The sequence below is a fragment of the Coregonus clupeaformis genome, unplaced genomic scaffold (assembly GCF_020615455.1).
Source record: "Coregonus clupeaformis isolate EN_2021a unplaced genomic scaffold, ASM2061545v1 scaf1194, whole genome shotgun sequence".
Classification (NCBI taxonomy): Eukaryota; Metazoa; Chordata; class Actinopteri; order Salmoniformes; family Salmonidae; genus Coregonus; species Coregonus clupeaformis.
In genome coordinates, this window is record NW_025534648.1 from 112,501 (window position 1) to 127,500 (window position 15,000).

Here is a 15,000-nt window from a genome sequence, read left to right on the forward strand (position 1 = left end):
GAATTGCGCAGAAATCAGCTGATCGCAACGTTCCTTACTGATGAGACATTTCATCGCTCTGTAGTCAAGCTGCTGCAGTTTTTATTTACAAAAAGGTGGAGCAAAAAAAACTGCTGCACTGAATAAAGCTATGTGAAGAAAATGGGATCTCCTTTGTGGAACTGGGTAAGTTTCATAATACCAGATGGTCTGCATGGAGGCATGAAACACTGTTAAAAATATCAAGACTATTGCCAGCCATTAAAATGCAACTGGTTACCAGGTATTTATTTCAGTCACACTGGTTGAATTTTTGGCTAAAAGGTTACTGAATCGATTTCAAGTCACTGAATCGTTTCGGATCGTATCGTTCTAAATTAACCAATATCGTCCTTGAATCGTATCGACAACCACGAATCGTGATACAAATCGAATCGTTGTTAAAACGAATCGTTACACCCTAGTAGAAATAGTAGGCTACAAATACAACAACAACAACACTCACACTGCCAGTGCACAAAAAGTACTAATACAATAACACACACACACACACACACACACACAGTGCAAGTAAGCATGTCGTAGGACTGTTTATACCATGTGGATCCTGTACATACGACGAATACAACCTGAAACTTGAGGTACAACACTAGTCTCAGCCAGGCCTCACAGGTGCATGTGTTTTAAGGTCCCCAAAAGAGCGCTTCTTTAAAACACCCCTGACCCCATCAGGGGACCCCAAACAATTTGATTCCCTTGCCAGACATCTCGGCTCACTACACAACAAGTGCTGCTCGCAATCGGATGCACTTTTAGGCCATTTAGGAGACAAATAGCACAGGTAAACCAGTGCGCACCGCTCCACCCGACAGTCGAACGGTGAGGTTTTGAGCGAGTCGCAACAAAATGCATCAGGCCCTTCCGCGGGCCACATGACTTTATTCTGAACGGAGACAAGTCTGCTCGCTGGGCCGTTCGCTTTTGGACCAAAAACACGGCTCCGTCGGTGACTTTTGGGCCGATATAGGCGAACAGAAAACACAAGTGAAAGAGCATTTGGCCAGCCCAGAGAAGCCGAGCTGGGTGCCTTGAGTCTACATGGTTCTCATGTCGCATTTAAGGCCAGCCCCCTGCTCCGTGTGGAGTAATGATGGGAAGTTCGGCTCTTTTCTGAGAGCCGGCTCTTTTGACTCGGCTCCCAAAGAAGAGCCGGCTCTTTCGACTCCCGAACGGCTCTTTATTTAGGATCTTTTGTAGCCTATATTTTACCTTAACTTTGAAAAAAAATCATGGTTTATGTGTTGAAAACCCTTTTGCTTTCAGTGTTTTTATGAGAGACCTTATAATGCCTAATTCTGTGCATTTATTCTGTGACAAAACCACTCTTACATTTGTTTATTTCAATTAAACTTTTTTATTGCACAAATTAACAATAAACTTCAAACAAATCCACAGAACAGAATCAAAACCAGAACCAAACTCCAGCAAACAGCATTAGTCCTCAGGGCAGGTTGGCATTCAGGAAGATCAGATGCCTCAGCTTGGATGGGCTGATAGGCCTGATACGATTTCGCCTCTCCGTGAGTATCTGCCCTGTTTTGGAGAAGATTCTCTCAGAAGGAACTGATGTGGCAACAATACATAGTCTCCCCTCCATCACCTTCACCAGGAGTGGAAAGACTGAGGCCTTGGCCTGCCACCAGCTCAGTGGGTCTTCTGCTCTCTGGATGAGGGGCTCCTCAAGGTAGCTCCTCACCTCCCATTATAGCATCAGCTGTCGGATTTCTCCTTGAAGCATCTCCTGTAGCTCTGTCATCAAAAAGCCTCCAAACAGCAGAGGTTTGCTGCTCCTCCTCCACTTGGCCCTGTAATGGTGGAGCTGGCTGGCTGCTGGGGGTGCATTTTGCTGCTGCTGCTGCACTAATCCTCTGAAGAGCTTCATCAACAGCTCTACGATCACTGAAGGCAAGTTTTTTAAACCTTGGATCCAATAAGGTAGTTTCTGAAAGGACAGTGTTGTACTCCATCCGCAGGAAATTTGCGGTCCATGGCTGAACAAAGAGCTGCAACTAATTCCTTCACTTTCTGCACAGTTACTGTCCATTGGTTCTCGGCTGTCACCAGCTGCAGACCTTTGCAAAGCAGGAGCATTTTCGAGGCTGTGACATAGCTGAAGGAGAGAAAACAGCAACTTTTAGAATTTAGTTTTTTAAAAGTATGTGGCATATTATACGTGATGCATTATACTGTATGTGTTGTGTTTGCAATGTATAATAGTGACTGAATAGTAGTAGAGAAAACAATGCTTCAATGGTTCTAGGTACCTGTCTGCACTTATCTCCACAGTCACCTCCTGGAATGGTTGCAGGGTCGGCGCAGACCTCTTTCACCAGCTCCCATTCCTCTTGGCTTAATGGCTCAATAGATGCGTTGATGAGGGCCAGGGTGGAGATGATGGCATCTTTTATTTCAAGCATTCGTTTCAACATATCAAATGTTGAGTTCCACCTGGTGGCACACTCTTGTTTGGGCCTCAGTTCAGGAATCCCCATTTGGCGCTGTGTGGACTTTAGCTTCTGTGCTGCTACTGTGCTTTTGTGGAAAAACTCCACAACAGCCTTCACCTTATCCACGGTTGTTTTGATCACCTTCAGAGCATCTCTAACCACCAGGTTTAGTGTATGCGCCAGACATGGGTGATGGGTCCACTTCAAAACTTTTATGGCTTTGGTGATGTTTGCAGCATTATCACTCACACAGCACACCACTTTGTCCTCTACTTGCCACTCTTTTGCCACTCTTAGTAGCTCCACTGCCAAGTTTTCTGCAGTGTGTCTGTCGGTGAACTCGAAGCAGTCCAGAAGGCAAGATGTCATCTTGTAATCTTCAATAAAGTGGCAAGTGACAGACATGAAAGAGCAGGTTGTTCTGGAGGTCCAGCAGTCAGTTGTCAGGCAAACTGATGGAGCTTTTGTCACCCTTTCTTGCCATAATGCACGTTCTGTGTCATATAGTTTTGGGATCATTGTTTGGGAAAGTGTTTTTCTACTGGGTAGAGTGTATGTGGGATTTAGGGCTTTGACAAAGTTTTTCATTCCCTTTGTCCTCCACAATGGAAAAGGGTTGAAAATCAGAAGCTACCATTTTAGCCAACTCATCATCAATACTGTGCTGTTTGGCTGGGGTCATCAGTTTAGGTAAAAACTGACTTATTTTGCTTTGAGTTGCAGTAGGAGAGGTTATACTTGCACGCATGGGGATGGCAGTAGACGTTACAGCAGCTGTTGTTCTGGTATGAGACACACCAGGATCAGTAGATGGTGAGCTGGCTTGCCCTCTCCTCTAACTGCACTGTAGGATGGACAGTTCTTGTATGTCTATGCAGGTTTGTGGTGGAACCTGCTCTTATAGTGACCTTCGTTTTGCAGTGAAGGCACTCTGCTTTCTTGTTCCCAATATCTTTAAACTGCAGCCAGATGCTGCTTCGCTTTCTAGTGTCACTCATAGTTAAACGACACGACAATGCAAGACGCACACACGCTCCTCAGTCCGCTCTGTCTCTCTCTTCACTTGCAGTGGAGTCAAGTGGTGTGTCTGCCCCGCCCCCTCTCTGTTTACACATCCTTAATTCTCACGTGAATGCCGCATGCTGGTCGCCATGCTGGCCAATCATAACAGACCTCTGTGAAAGTGAAACCTAAGCAGCGAATGGGCAAAAAACTGGGAGCCGGCTCTCACTCGATGCGAGCCGGCTCTTCTGATTCACTACAAAGAGCCGGCTCTCAGAGCCGATGCTTGTGCGCATGACCCATCACTAGTGTGGAGCTTCAATAGTGCAGAGCAGCGTCTACAGCAAACTTCTCCTCGCAGACCGTGTGTGTGTACCGGACCAAACGACAGACAGACATGGCAGAAGTCGCACCAGCACCCGCAGCCGCCGCGCCGGCCAAGGCACCCAAGAAGAAGGCAGCAGCCAAGCCCAAGAAAGCGGGACCCAGCGTAGGAGAGCTCATCGTCAAGGCTGTGACCGCTTCCAAGGAGAGGAGCGGCGTGTCCCTGGCCGCGCTCAAGAAGACGCTGGCGGCAGGCGGCTACGACGTGGAGAAGAACAACTCCCGCGTCAAGATCGCAGTCAAGAGCCTCGTCACCAAGGGCACCCTGGTCCAGACCAAGGGCACCGGTGCATCCGGCTCCTTCAAGCTCAACAAGAAAGCTGTCGAGGCGAAGAGGCCCGCCAAGAAAGCCGCAGTCCCCAAAGTAAAGAAGGTGGCCGCCAAGAAGCCCAAGAAGGTAGCAGCCAAGAAGGCCGTCGTCGCAAAGAAGTCCCCCAAGAAGGCCAAGAAGCCCGCTACACCCAAAAAAGGCCGCCAAGAGCCCCAAGAAGGTGAAGAAGCCACGCCGCAGCGGCCAAGAAGGCGGCAAAGAGCCCCAAGAAGGCTACAAAGGCAGCCAAGCCCAAAGCCGCCAAGCCCAAGGCAGCCAAGCCCAAGAAGAAGTAAACCTATTACAAACAGTGTTCTACTCGACACATGTTATACCACAAAAGGCTCTTTTAAGAGCCACCCACCTCTTTCCATAGAAAGCGCATTGATTTCCATGTACTACCTGTCGTGAAAAAGAAATTACGCACACAACATTGTCTCACTCTGGGTGTGTGCGAAGGGAGAGGCATATACTAGAGGGCCAAAATGGCTTAGAAATTTGACCTCACGAGTGCACCCTCACCAGCCATATTTATATATGAGTCACTGGGCTATTCCCGTTCAGAGGCAGGCTGCTGTGATGTGTTACAAGTGCCATGTAATAACAATACTATAGTGGCTTGAATTCAAACTCAAGAGTGCACCTCACCAGCTGTTTGTTTCCCATTTGGAGAGAAATAATGTGAGGATTTCATGTCGGACATTTTGGCGCTCACGCGAAATGAAACAAAGTAACAAAGTCGGAGGGAAACAAAGTAGCCTCTCACTCGCTGCCTGTGGGTGGGAACCGGCTTAGGGCTGTCTGTCTGTCTGTCCGTAAAATGTTTTACAAAAGAGGGGAAAAGAAACGAGTGATAATATAGGCCGAATAGTTACAAGAATTGTGTTCAGATGAATAATTGACAGTATTAGTTGTGTGTCATTAGTTGCCTTGAATGTAGTCCAGAAGAAACATTGCATGCCAACTTACTTTGAAAGTCCCATGTTGCAGTGCTGCTGAGAGACTCATGCAGAGGCCCAAACTTTACAGTGGAGCACGGAGTCCATCTTGTGGTTAAATTTGGGTACTGCACACCATGGTTATTTGCTCTTTAGGCCAGCGTTTCCCAAACGCGGTCCTTGGTCCCCAAAGGGGTGCGCGTTTTGCAAATTGCGCCGATCCGTTGTTTTTTTATCTATAATAGTCAAACTCCACCAAAACATTTGCTACCATCAGGAAGTACAAAGGCAGGATCGGCGCATGCGTTGCTGTATTCAGCACCGTTGTATGGACAGCGCTTGTGCTGCATCTCCACTCACGACACGGGTAATAGGGGAGGTCCGCGGTGCTGAAATGGACAGGGCCTCTGCCCAGTTGCCAAGGGGTATTTCCCGTTTGGGGGACTTTTGACACGCTATAGGCACAGTTGAGTACACCCCTCATCCAATAGACCCCAGCAACTTCCTTTTGGATCCACGTTTACGGTATAGAGGATGCATTTGGGACATACCTTACGTCTCTGACCTTGTCAAGATCAGCATTTCGCTCTACTTACCGTGAAGTGACATCATAATAGTAGTACATTACAGTATACGTTTGCGTAAAATAGTACCATTTAAAGGGAGTATGTCAGGGTCAATTACTGACAAATGAGAACACACTAATCCTCAGGGGTCATTTAGGGGCAAAACGCACCACTTTGTGAAGGTTTTGTTTTGATTGAAGAGCAAGAAAAGTATTCATTGGTTCCACTTCTTTCCCTTCTAAATGCGTTTGCCTAAGTACAGGCAGTATGCACATATCTAAATGTTATTAAAAAAATCAGTATTTTTTGCCACTCAGAACACAGACATTTACCTTAAGGAGTTACCCTCATTTTAGACTTCCCAAGCATACATTTTCATGACAGCGTTCCTAATCTGCAGTAGGCAAAGCAGTTGAAAATCGGGTAGGTTAACACCAAACCGTGAGGTGATTATGAATTCAGAGCAGTCGGATTAAGTCATAGTCAAATACATTTGAACAAATGACCAACAATATCACACGGAAAGTGATGTGAGCATTGCATTGTGGAAAGCAATGACTTTACAAGAACACGTATTGCAACGCGAGGCATGTATTTCTAGATTAAACACTGATTCAGTATGATGAACAAGTACATGTATGATTTGGTGTGCTCTACTTGAACATGCGCTTAGAGTTTTGAAACCACTGCCTATATGATGAGCTGTCGTTGTTTGTTTTATTACCACGTACTTATGGAAATTGCACCAGTTGAGAGATGATGGCTCTCTTGTGCCTGACGGTGAAGGGTACTTCTGATCCAGCAGGTGGTGCTAAGATCCCTCCCTATATGACTTGAATGATGAGTTGATTTATTCCTTATTGCTCCTAATGATTTTAAGGCCAGTGTTGGCAAACATTACTTCTGCTCCAGCAGGTGGCCATGAAATCCCCCTATATGACTTGACTGACCAGGTAGTTGATGGACTCCTTATAGCTCTTAATGATCTCAAGCAGAGTGTTGGCCACATGACCTCTGGTCCAGCAGGTGGCGGTGAAAATAGTCCCTATAGGAGTTGACTCATTTCTTTGAGGTCCTAAATGAAGCATAGGGCGTCAACAGTGCATCTCGGCCTAACCCTGTTCCGGGCCCATTTCTTTCACTCGATGCTTCCGGTGTTCTTCATCTCCTCTTCAATAGTCCTTCTCCACGTCTTCCTTCCCGTCTTGCCCTGTGCGTTCCACTGAAGTGTCTGTGTTTTTATGTCGTTAGGAGTTTTGCTCACTGCGTGTCCCCTTCCATTTCCACTTTCTGTCCCAGTTGGGTAGCTATCCATTATACTGTAGCCTACTTACTACCAATGTCACTGTAGTCAAAGGTGATGTTCGATTATTATGTATGAGTATTATTATATATTGTTATATTATTATGTTGAAGCCTATAGGGTGTGGTAACAGGCCCTCTGTGATTGGTTGTTGTACTGTACACGTCAAGTATCTGCACTCTAGCCTAATTAGCCTAACCTGCTAGGGAAAAGTCACTTCCGGTCGTAGCTGTATCCCGCCTAGTCAAAACCTTGTTAGTCCTTATCCAAAAGGCACCCTCTGTTCCTCGATATACTCCACAGAGGGCCGGCAGCCAGTAAGTACAGGTAAGAGACAATTATGGCAACAATAAGTTGTCCTATGAAAGCTAGTCACATCTGAGATGTGAAACTGCACTGAATGATAAAGTGGCAGTCTGTGCTCTTGGGCCCTTATGGCATCAGTGCACCCCCCTCCAATTTGTCCCTTTTGAAATGAACAGTTGAGATGGGCCCTCTTTCTGTGGCCGTTCTTTGACGACACCTCTGAGGCTATCCCTGCGGCAATACAAATGATCAACATCATAACAATTATCCCATTATAAGAAGCTTTATTATTGGTTTGCTAAGAAAGGTACCAGAAACGTCAGGGACGCACCCTGTACGGTTTCAGCGGTTAAACGCACTCTCTTGAACCTCAACACCCACGACTCGAACCCAAAGGCTCTTTTAAGAGCCACCCATCCGCTTCAAAAGGGCCCATTCCATATAGTGTTTTTTTTTCTTCAGTATGCTATTTAGTAGGAAAGTATGAGCCACTTCGAGTGGACAGGGAGTATTAATTAGAGGATTCTAATGTACCTTCCAGTTTTAGCGCACAGAGGGAGGCCTATATCTGACAGTGGCAAAGTGTAGTGACGTTGTTATTTTGGGTCAAGCAATAGTGGAATTTGGACAACATAAAGCCACCACGAGTCGGTAGACGTGGCTCGAAAAGAGGGGGACAGCACACACACACACACACACACACACACACACACAGTCCAAAATGCGAGCCCTATGTCTGACGGTGCCAAAGTGGGCAATTCTATCACCAGCATTATTTGGCACAACAATCGTGCCATTTGGACAACTATCAAAGGCCCCCTTTTGAAACACACAATCCCCCATCGGTCACAGAGCATAGGCTATAGAGAGGAGGGAGGGGGTGAGGATCCGCGCGCGCCCTCAATTGTCTTTGTTCGGGAAGCTAGCCTCTGAGCGGAAGGCTCTTTTGAGCACTAGAGCTCCACTGGGCAAATAGCAGGGGCGCCTACGAGCAAGCAGGGGAGTGTCCACTGCCGCTGACTTTGCTTAGCTTCCTCTTCATTAGACGGGTAAGTGCCCTTCACCCCCTCATTCGTTTCTGAGAAGCAACGAGACGTCATCATGCCCGAGCCAGCAAAGTCAGCGCCCAAGAAGGGCTCCAAGAAAGCCGTCACAAGACCGCAGGGAAGGGGCGGCAAGAAGCGCAGAAAGTCCAGGAAGGAGAGTTACGCCATCTACGTGTACAAGGTCCTGAAGCAGGTCCACCCCGACACCGGCATCTCCTCCAAGGCCATGGGAATCATGAACTCGTTCGTGAACGACATCTTCGAGCGTATCGCCGGAGAGTCCTCTCGCCTGGCCCACTACAACAAGCGTTCTACCATCACCTCCAGGGAGATCCAGACCGCCGTGCGCCTGCTACTCCCCGGTGAACTTGCCAAACACGCCGTGTCCGAGGGCACCAAGGCGTAACCAAGTACACCAGCTCCAAGTAAACAGCGCATTTGGACTGCTCTACTAACCCAAAGGCTCTTTAAGAGCCACCCACTCTGTCAGTAAAAAGAGCAATTCCATCGCCACCGAATGAATGCGTAGGTAGGCTGCGTTACATTGTAGGACCGTGGTTACATTGTATCAATGTTTAACGGGGCGGCGCGCGCCGGCTCGGAGAGCGGCTACATTGTATCATTTCCCCGCCCGTTTCAGCGTAGGGGGTTTAGCGCGCCTTTTGTTGTCTTTGCACGCTGAATAGTAAGCCATGTTTGTCGGCCTCCATTCCAGGTGAAGGCAATGTAAAATGGCACCATTTGACAAAGGGGTGTAAATAAAAAAGCAGTCTGAGTTTGATTGGAAAGAAATGCCTTTTGTCGTTTATAGAGCGGATAGTCATTTTGAGTCGACTTCCCTGAATCGGTAGGACACGGACGGAGTGAATGGACGCTCCATCATTGGACTATACACTAATGATGTGAATGAGAACGATAATGGCAAGAATAAAAAGGGGGTGAATAATCCCGTCTAGGAAGAATAGGAGTAGGCCTATATATATATATATGAACGTAGCCCTTTTTGCCAACGGGTCATTTCCGGTCCAGGTCGCATCATACATATATAGTCCCCTGTAGCTCAGTTGGTAGAGCACTGCGCTTGCAACGCCAGGGTTGCGGGTTCGTTTCCACGGGGGCCAGTATGAAAATGTAGGCACTCACTTAACTATAAGTGGCTCTGGATAAGAGCGTCTGCTACATGACTTAAAATGTCCATGTAAAGTGTAGTACATTTGAGTCACGTAGCGTATTTTCCTTCCTACTACACTCACCAGGCAACAGGATAAAAGGCAGTGGCTTCCACGTGACAAAGTGGGGAGCGAACGGCCCAGCGAGCAGACTTGTCTCCGTTCAGAATAAAGTCATGTGGCCCGCGGAAGGGGGCCACATAAAGTCATGTGGCTCGCTGTCTCTCTCACTCATTCACTCACTCAGTCTCTCTCTCTCACTCACTCACTCACTCAGTCTCTCTCTGTCACTCTCTCTCACTCACTCACTCACTCACTCAGTCTCTCTCTCAGTCACTCTCTCCCTCTCTCTCTCACTCACTCACACACACTCTCTCTCTCTCTCTCACTCACTCACTCACAGAGAGAGTGAGTGAGAGAGAGAGACTGAGTGAGTGAGAGACAGACAGAGAGAGAGAGACTGAGTGAGTGAGTGTGAGTGAGAGAAAGAGAGAGAGTGAGTGAGTGAGTGAGAGAGAGAGAGAGAGACAGAGAGAGAGAGACTGAGTGAGTTTGAGTGAGTGAGAGAGAGAGTAAGTGAGTGATTGTGGGAGAGAGAGAGAGAGAGACTGAGTGAGGACTGAGACTCTCTCTGTGAGTGAGTGAGTGAGAGAGAGAGAGAGAGAGAGAGAGAGAGACTGAGTGAGAGAGAGAGAGTGTGAGTTAGTGAGAGAGAGAGAGAGAGAGAGAGAGACTGAGTGAGTGACTGAGAGAGAGAGAGACAGAGAGAGAGACGGAGAGAGAGAGACTGTGAGTGAGTGAGAGAGAGAGAGAGAGAGAGAGAGAGAGAGAGAGAGAGTGTGAGTGACTGAGAGAGAGAGATAGAGAGACTGAGTGAGTGAGAGAGAGAGAGAGAGAGTGTGAGAGAGAGAGAGAGAGAGAGAGAGAGACTCCTCTATCTAGGCCTATATCAACGCGCCATAACCCATGGGGCGCTCAGCCTCCCATAGCGCCAGCCAGACACCAAGACCCACAGACACAAAGACCGAGGCGAGTCACGCTGCGGAGTCAAACAGGTGAACAATATATTAGTAGAGACAGCCAACCTACCTACCTACCAGAAGACAACACACAATCTCACTGTGTAGAAATAGTAGGCTACAAATACAACAACAACAACACTCACACTGCCAGTGCACAAAAAGTACTAATACAAAACAACACACACACACACACACACACACACACACACACACAGTGCAAGTAAGCATGTCGTAGGACTGTTTATACCATGTGGATCCTGTACATACGACGAATACAACCTGAAACTTGAGGTACAACACTAGTCTCAGCCAGGCCCTCACAGGTGCATGTGTTTTAAGGTCCCCAAAAGAGCGCTTCTTTAAAACACCCCTGACCACATCAGGGGACCCCAAACCCTTTGATTCCCTTGCCAGACATCTCGGCTCACTACACAACAAGTGCTGCTCGCAATCGGATGCACTTTTAGGCCATTTAGGAGACAAATAGCACAGGTAAACCAGTGCGCACCGCTCCACCCGACAGTCGAACGGTGAGGTTTTGAGCGAGTCGCAACAAAATGCAACAGGCCCTTCCGCGGGCCACATGACTTTATTCTGAACGGAGACAAGTCTGCTCGCTGGGCCGTTCGCTTGTGGACCAAAAACACGGCTCCGTCGGTGACTTTTGGGCCGATATAGGCGAACAGAAAACACAAGTGAAAGTGCATTTGGCCAGCCCAGAGAAGCCGAGCTGGGTGCCTTGAGTCTACATGGTTCTCATGTCGCGTTTAAGGCCAGCCCCTGCTCCGTGTGGAGCTTCAATAGCCCAGAGCAGCGTCTACAGCAAACTTCTCCTCGCAGACCGGTGTGTGTACCGGACCAAACGACAGACAGACATGGCAGAAGTCGCACCAGCAGCCGCAGCAGCCGCGACGGCCAAGGCACCCAAGAAGAAGGCAGCAGCCAAGCCCAAGAAAGCGGACCCAGCGTAGGAGAGCTCATCGTCAAGGCTGTGACCGCTCCAAGGAGAGGAGCGGTCCCTGGCCGCGCTCAAGAAGACGCTGGCGGCAGGCGGCTACGACGTGGAGAAGAACAACTCCCGCGGCCAAGATCGCAGTCAAAAGCCTCGTCACCAAGGGCACCCTGGTCCAGACCAAGGGCACCGGTGCATCCGCTCCTTCAAGCTCAACAAGAAAGCTGTCGAGGCGAAGAGGCCCGCCAAGAAAGCCGCAGTCCCCAAAGTAAAGAAGGTTGCCGCCAAGAAGCTCGCCGCGGCGAAGAAGCCCAAGAAGGTAGCAGCCAAGAAGGCCGCCGCCGCAAAGAAGTCCCCAAGAAGGCCAAGAAGCCCGCTACACCCAAAAAGGCCGCCAAGAGCCCCAAGAAGGTGAAGAAGCCGCCGCAGCGGCCAAGAAGGCGGCAAAGAGCCCCAAGAAGGCTACAAAGGCAGCCAAGCCCAAAGCCAAGCCCAAGGCAGCCAAGGCCAAGAAGGCAGCCCCAAGAAGAAGTAAACCTATTACAAACAGTGTTCTACTCGACACATGTTGTACCACAAAAGGCTCTTTTAAGAGCCACCCACCTCTTTCCATAGAAAGCGCATTGATTTCCATGTACTACCTGTCGTGAAAGAAATTACGCACACAACATTGTCTCACTCTGGGTGTGTGCGAAGGGAGAGGCATATACTAGAGGGCCAAAATGGCTTAGAAATTTGACCTCACGAGTGCACCCTCACCAGCCATTTGTATATGAGTCACTGGGCTATTCCCGTTCAGAGGCAGGCTGCTGTGATGTGTTACAAGTGCCATGTAATAACAATAACAATACTATAGTGGCTTCGATTTCAAACTCACGAGTGCACCCTCAACAGCCATATTTATATATGAGCCACTGGGCTATTCCCGTTCAGAGGCAGGCTGCTGTGATATTTTACAAGTGCCATGTAATAATACTATAGTGGCTTCGAATTCAAACTCAAGAGTGCACCCTCACCAGCTGTTTGTTTCCCATTTGGAGAGAAATAATGTGAGGATTTCATGTCGGACATTTTGGCGCTCACGCGAAATGACACAAAGTAACAAAGTCGGAGGGAAACAAAGTAGCCTCTCACTCGCTGCCTGTGGTGAGAGAGAGACTGAGTGAGTGTGAGTGAGTGAGTGAATGAGTGAGAGAGAGAGAGAGAGAGAATGTTTAACGGCGGCGCGCGCCGGCTCGGAGAGCGGCTACATTGTATCATTTCCCCGCCCGTTCCAGCGTAGGGGTTTAGCGCGCCTTTTTGTTGTCTTTGCACGCTGAATAGTAAGCCATGTTTGTCGGCCTCCATTCCAGGTGAAGGCAATGTAAAATGGCACCATTTGACAAAGGGTGTAAATAAAAAAAGCAGTCTGTTGGGTTTGATTGGAAAGAAATGCCTTTTGTCGTTTATTGAGCGGATAGTCATTTTGAGTCGACTTCCTGAATCGGTAGGACACGGACGGAGTGAATGGACGCTCCATCATTGGACTATACACTAATGATGTGAATGAGAACGATAATGGCAAGAATAAAAAAGGGGGTGAATAATCCTGTCTAGGAAGAATAGGAGTAGGCCTATATATATATGAACGTAGCCCCTTTTGCCAACGGGTCATTTCCGGTCCAGGTCGCATCATACATATATAGTCCCCTGTAGCTCAGTTGGTAGAGCACTGCGCTTGCAACGCCAGGGTTGCGGGTTCGTTTCCCACGGGGGCCAGTATGAAAATGTAGGCACTCACTTAACTATAAGTGGCTCTGGATAAGAGCGTCTGCTACATGACTTAAAATGTCCATGTAAAGTGTAGTACATTTGAGTCACGTAGCGTATTTTCCTTCCTACTACACTCACCAGGCAACAGGATAAAAGGCAGTGGCTTCCACGTGACAAAGTGGGGAGCGAACGGCCCAGCGAGCAGACTTGTCTCCGTTCAGAATAAAGTCATGTGGCCCGCGGAAGGGGGCCACATAAAGTCATGTGGCTCGCTGTCTCTCTCACTCATTCACTCACTCAGTCTCTCTCTCTCACTCACTCACTCACTCAGTCTCTCTCTGTCACTCTCTCTCACTCACTCACTCACTCACTCAGTCTCTCTCTCAGTCACTCTCTCCCTCTCTCACTCACTCACACACACTCTCTCTCTCTCTCTCACTCACTCACTCACAGAGAGAGTGAGTGAGAGAGAGAGACTGAGTGAGTGAGAGACAGACAGAGAGAGAGAGACTGAGTGAGTGAGTGTGAGTGAGAGAAAGAGAGAGAGTGAGTGAGTGAGAGAGAGAGAGAGAGAGACAGAGAGAGAGAGACTGAGTGAGTTTGAGTGAGTGAGAGAGAGAGTAAGTGAGTGATTGTGAGAGAGAGAGAGAGAGACTGAGTGAGTGACTGAGACTCTCTCTGTGAGTGAGTGAGTGAGAGAGAGAGAGAGAGAGAGAGAGAGAGACTGAGTGAGAGAGAGAGAGAGTGTGAGTTAGTGAGAGAGAGAGAGAGAGAGAGACTGAGTGAGTGACTGAGAGAGAGAGAGACAGAGAGAGAGACGGAGAGAGAGAGACTGTGAGTGAGTGAGTGAGAGAGAGAGAGAGAGAGAGAGAGAGAGAGAGAGAGAGAGTGTGTGAGTGACTGAGAGAGAGAGATAGAGAGACTGAGTGAGTGAGAGAGAGAGAGAGAGAATGTGAGAGAGAGAGAGAGAGAGAGAGACTCCCTCTATCTAGGCCTATATCAACGCGCCATAACCCATGGGGCGCCAGCCTCCATAGCGCCAGCCAGACACCAAGACCCACAGACACAAAGACCGAGGCGAGTCACGCTGCGGAGTCAAACAGGTGAACAATATATTAGTAGAGACAGCCAACCTACCTACCTACCAGAAGACAACACACAATCTCACTGTGTAGAAATAGTAGGCTACAAATACAACAACAACAACACTCACACTGCCAGTGCACAAAAAGTACTAATACAATAACACACACACACACACACACACACACACACACACACACACACACAGTGCAAGTAAGCATGTCGTAGGACTGTTTATACCATGTGGATCCTGTACATACGACGAATACAACCTGAAACTTGAGGTACAACACTAGTCTCAGCCAGGCCTCACAGGTGCATGTGTTTTAAGGTCCCCAAAAGAGCGCTTCTTTAAAACACCCTGACCACATCAGGGGACCCCAAACCCTTTGATTCCCTTGCCAGACATCTCGGCTCACTACACAACAAGTGCTGCTCGCAATCGGATGCACTTTTAGGCCATTTAGGAGACAAATAGCACAGGTAAACCAGTGCGCACCGCTCCACCCGACAGTCGAACGGTGAGGTTTTTGAGCGAGTCGCAACAAAATGCAACGGCCCTTCCGCGGGCCACATGACTTTATTCTGAACGGAGACAAGTCTGCTCGCTGGGCCGTTCGCTTTTGGACCAAAAACACGGCTCCGTCGGTGACTTTTGGGCCGATATAGGCGAACAGAAAA

General features: G+C 48.4%; 1 protein-coding gene and 1 pseudogene across 1 annotated transcript in view; both read left to right on the plus strand.

The window, feature by feature from the left end:
* The first annotated feature begins 3,825 nt into the window (after nucleotides 1–3,825).
* LOC123486407 (histone H1-like) overlaps nucleotides 3,826–15,000 on the plus strand; it is an 18,334-nt gene continuing 7,159 nt past the window's right edge. The window contains exon 1 of the mRNA XM_045217711.1: nucleotides 3,826–4,245. Within this exon, the coding sequence (XP_045073646.1) occupies nucleotides 3,886–4,245 (360 nt within the window). The 5' untranslated portion in view covers nucleotides 3,826–3,885. The remainder of the gene's footprint in view (nucleotides 4,246–15,000) is intronic.
* LOC123486401 lies at nucleotides 8,397–8,785 on the plus strand (annotated as a pseudogene).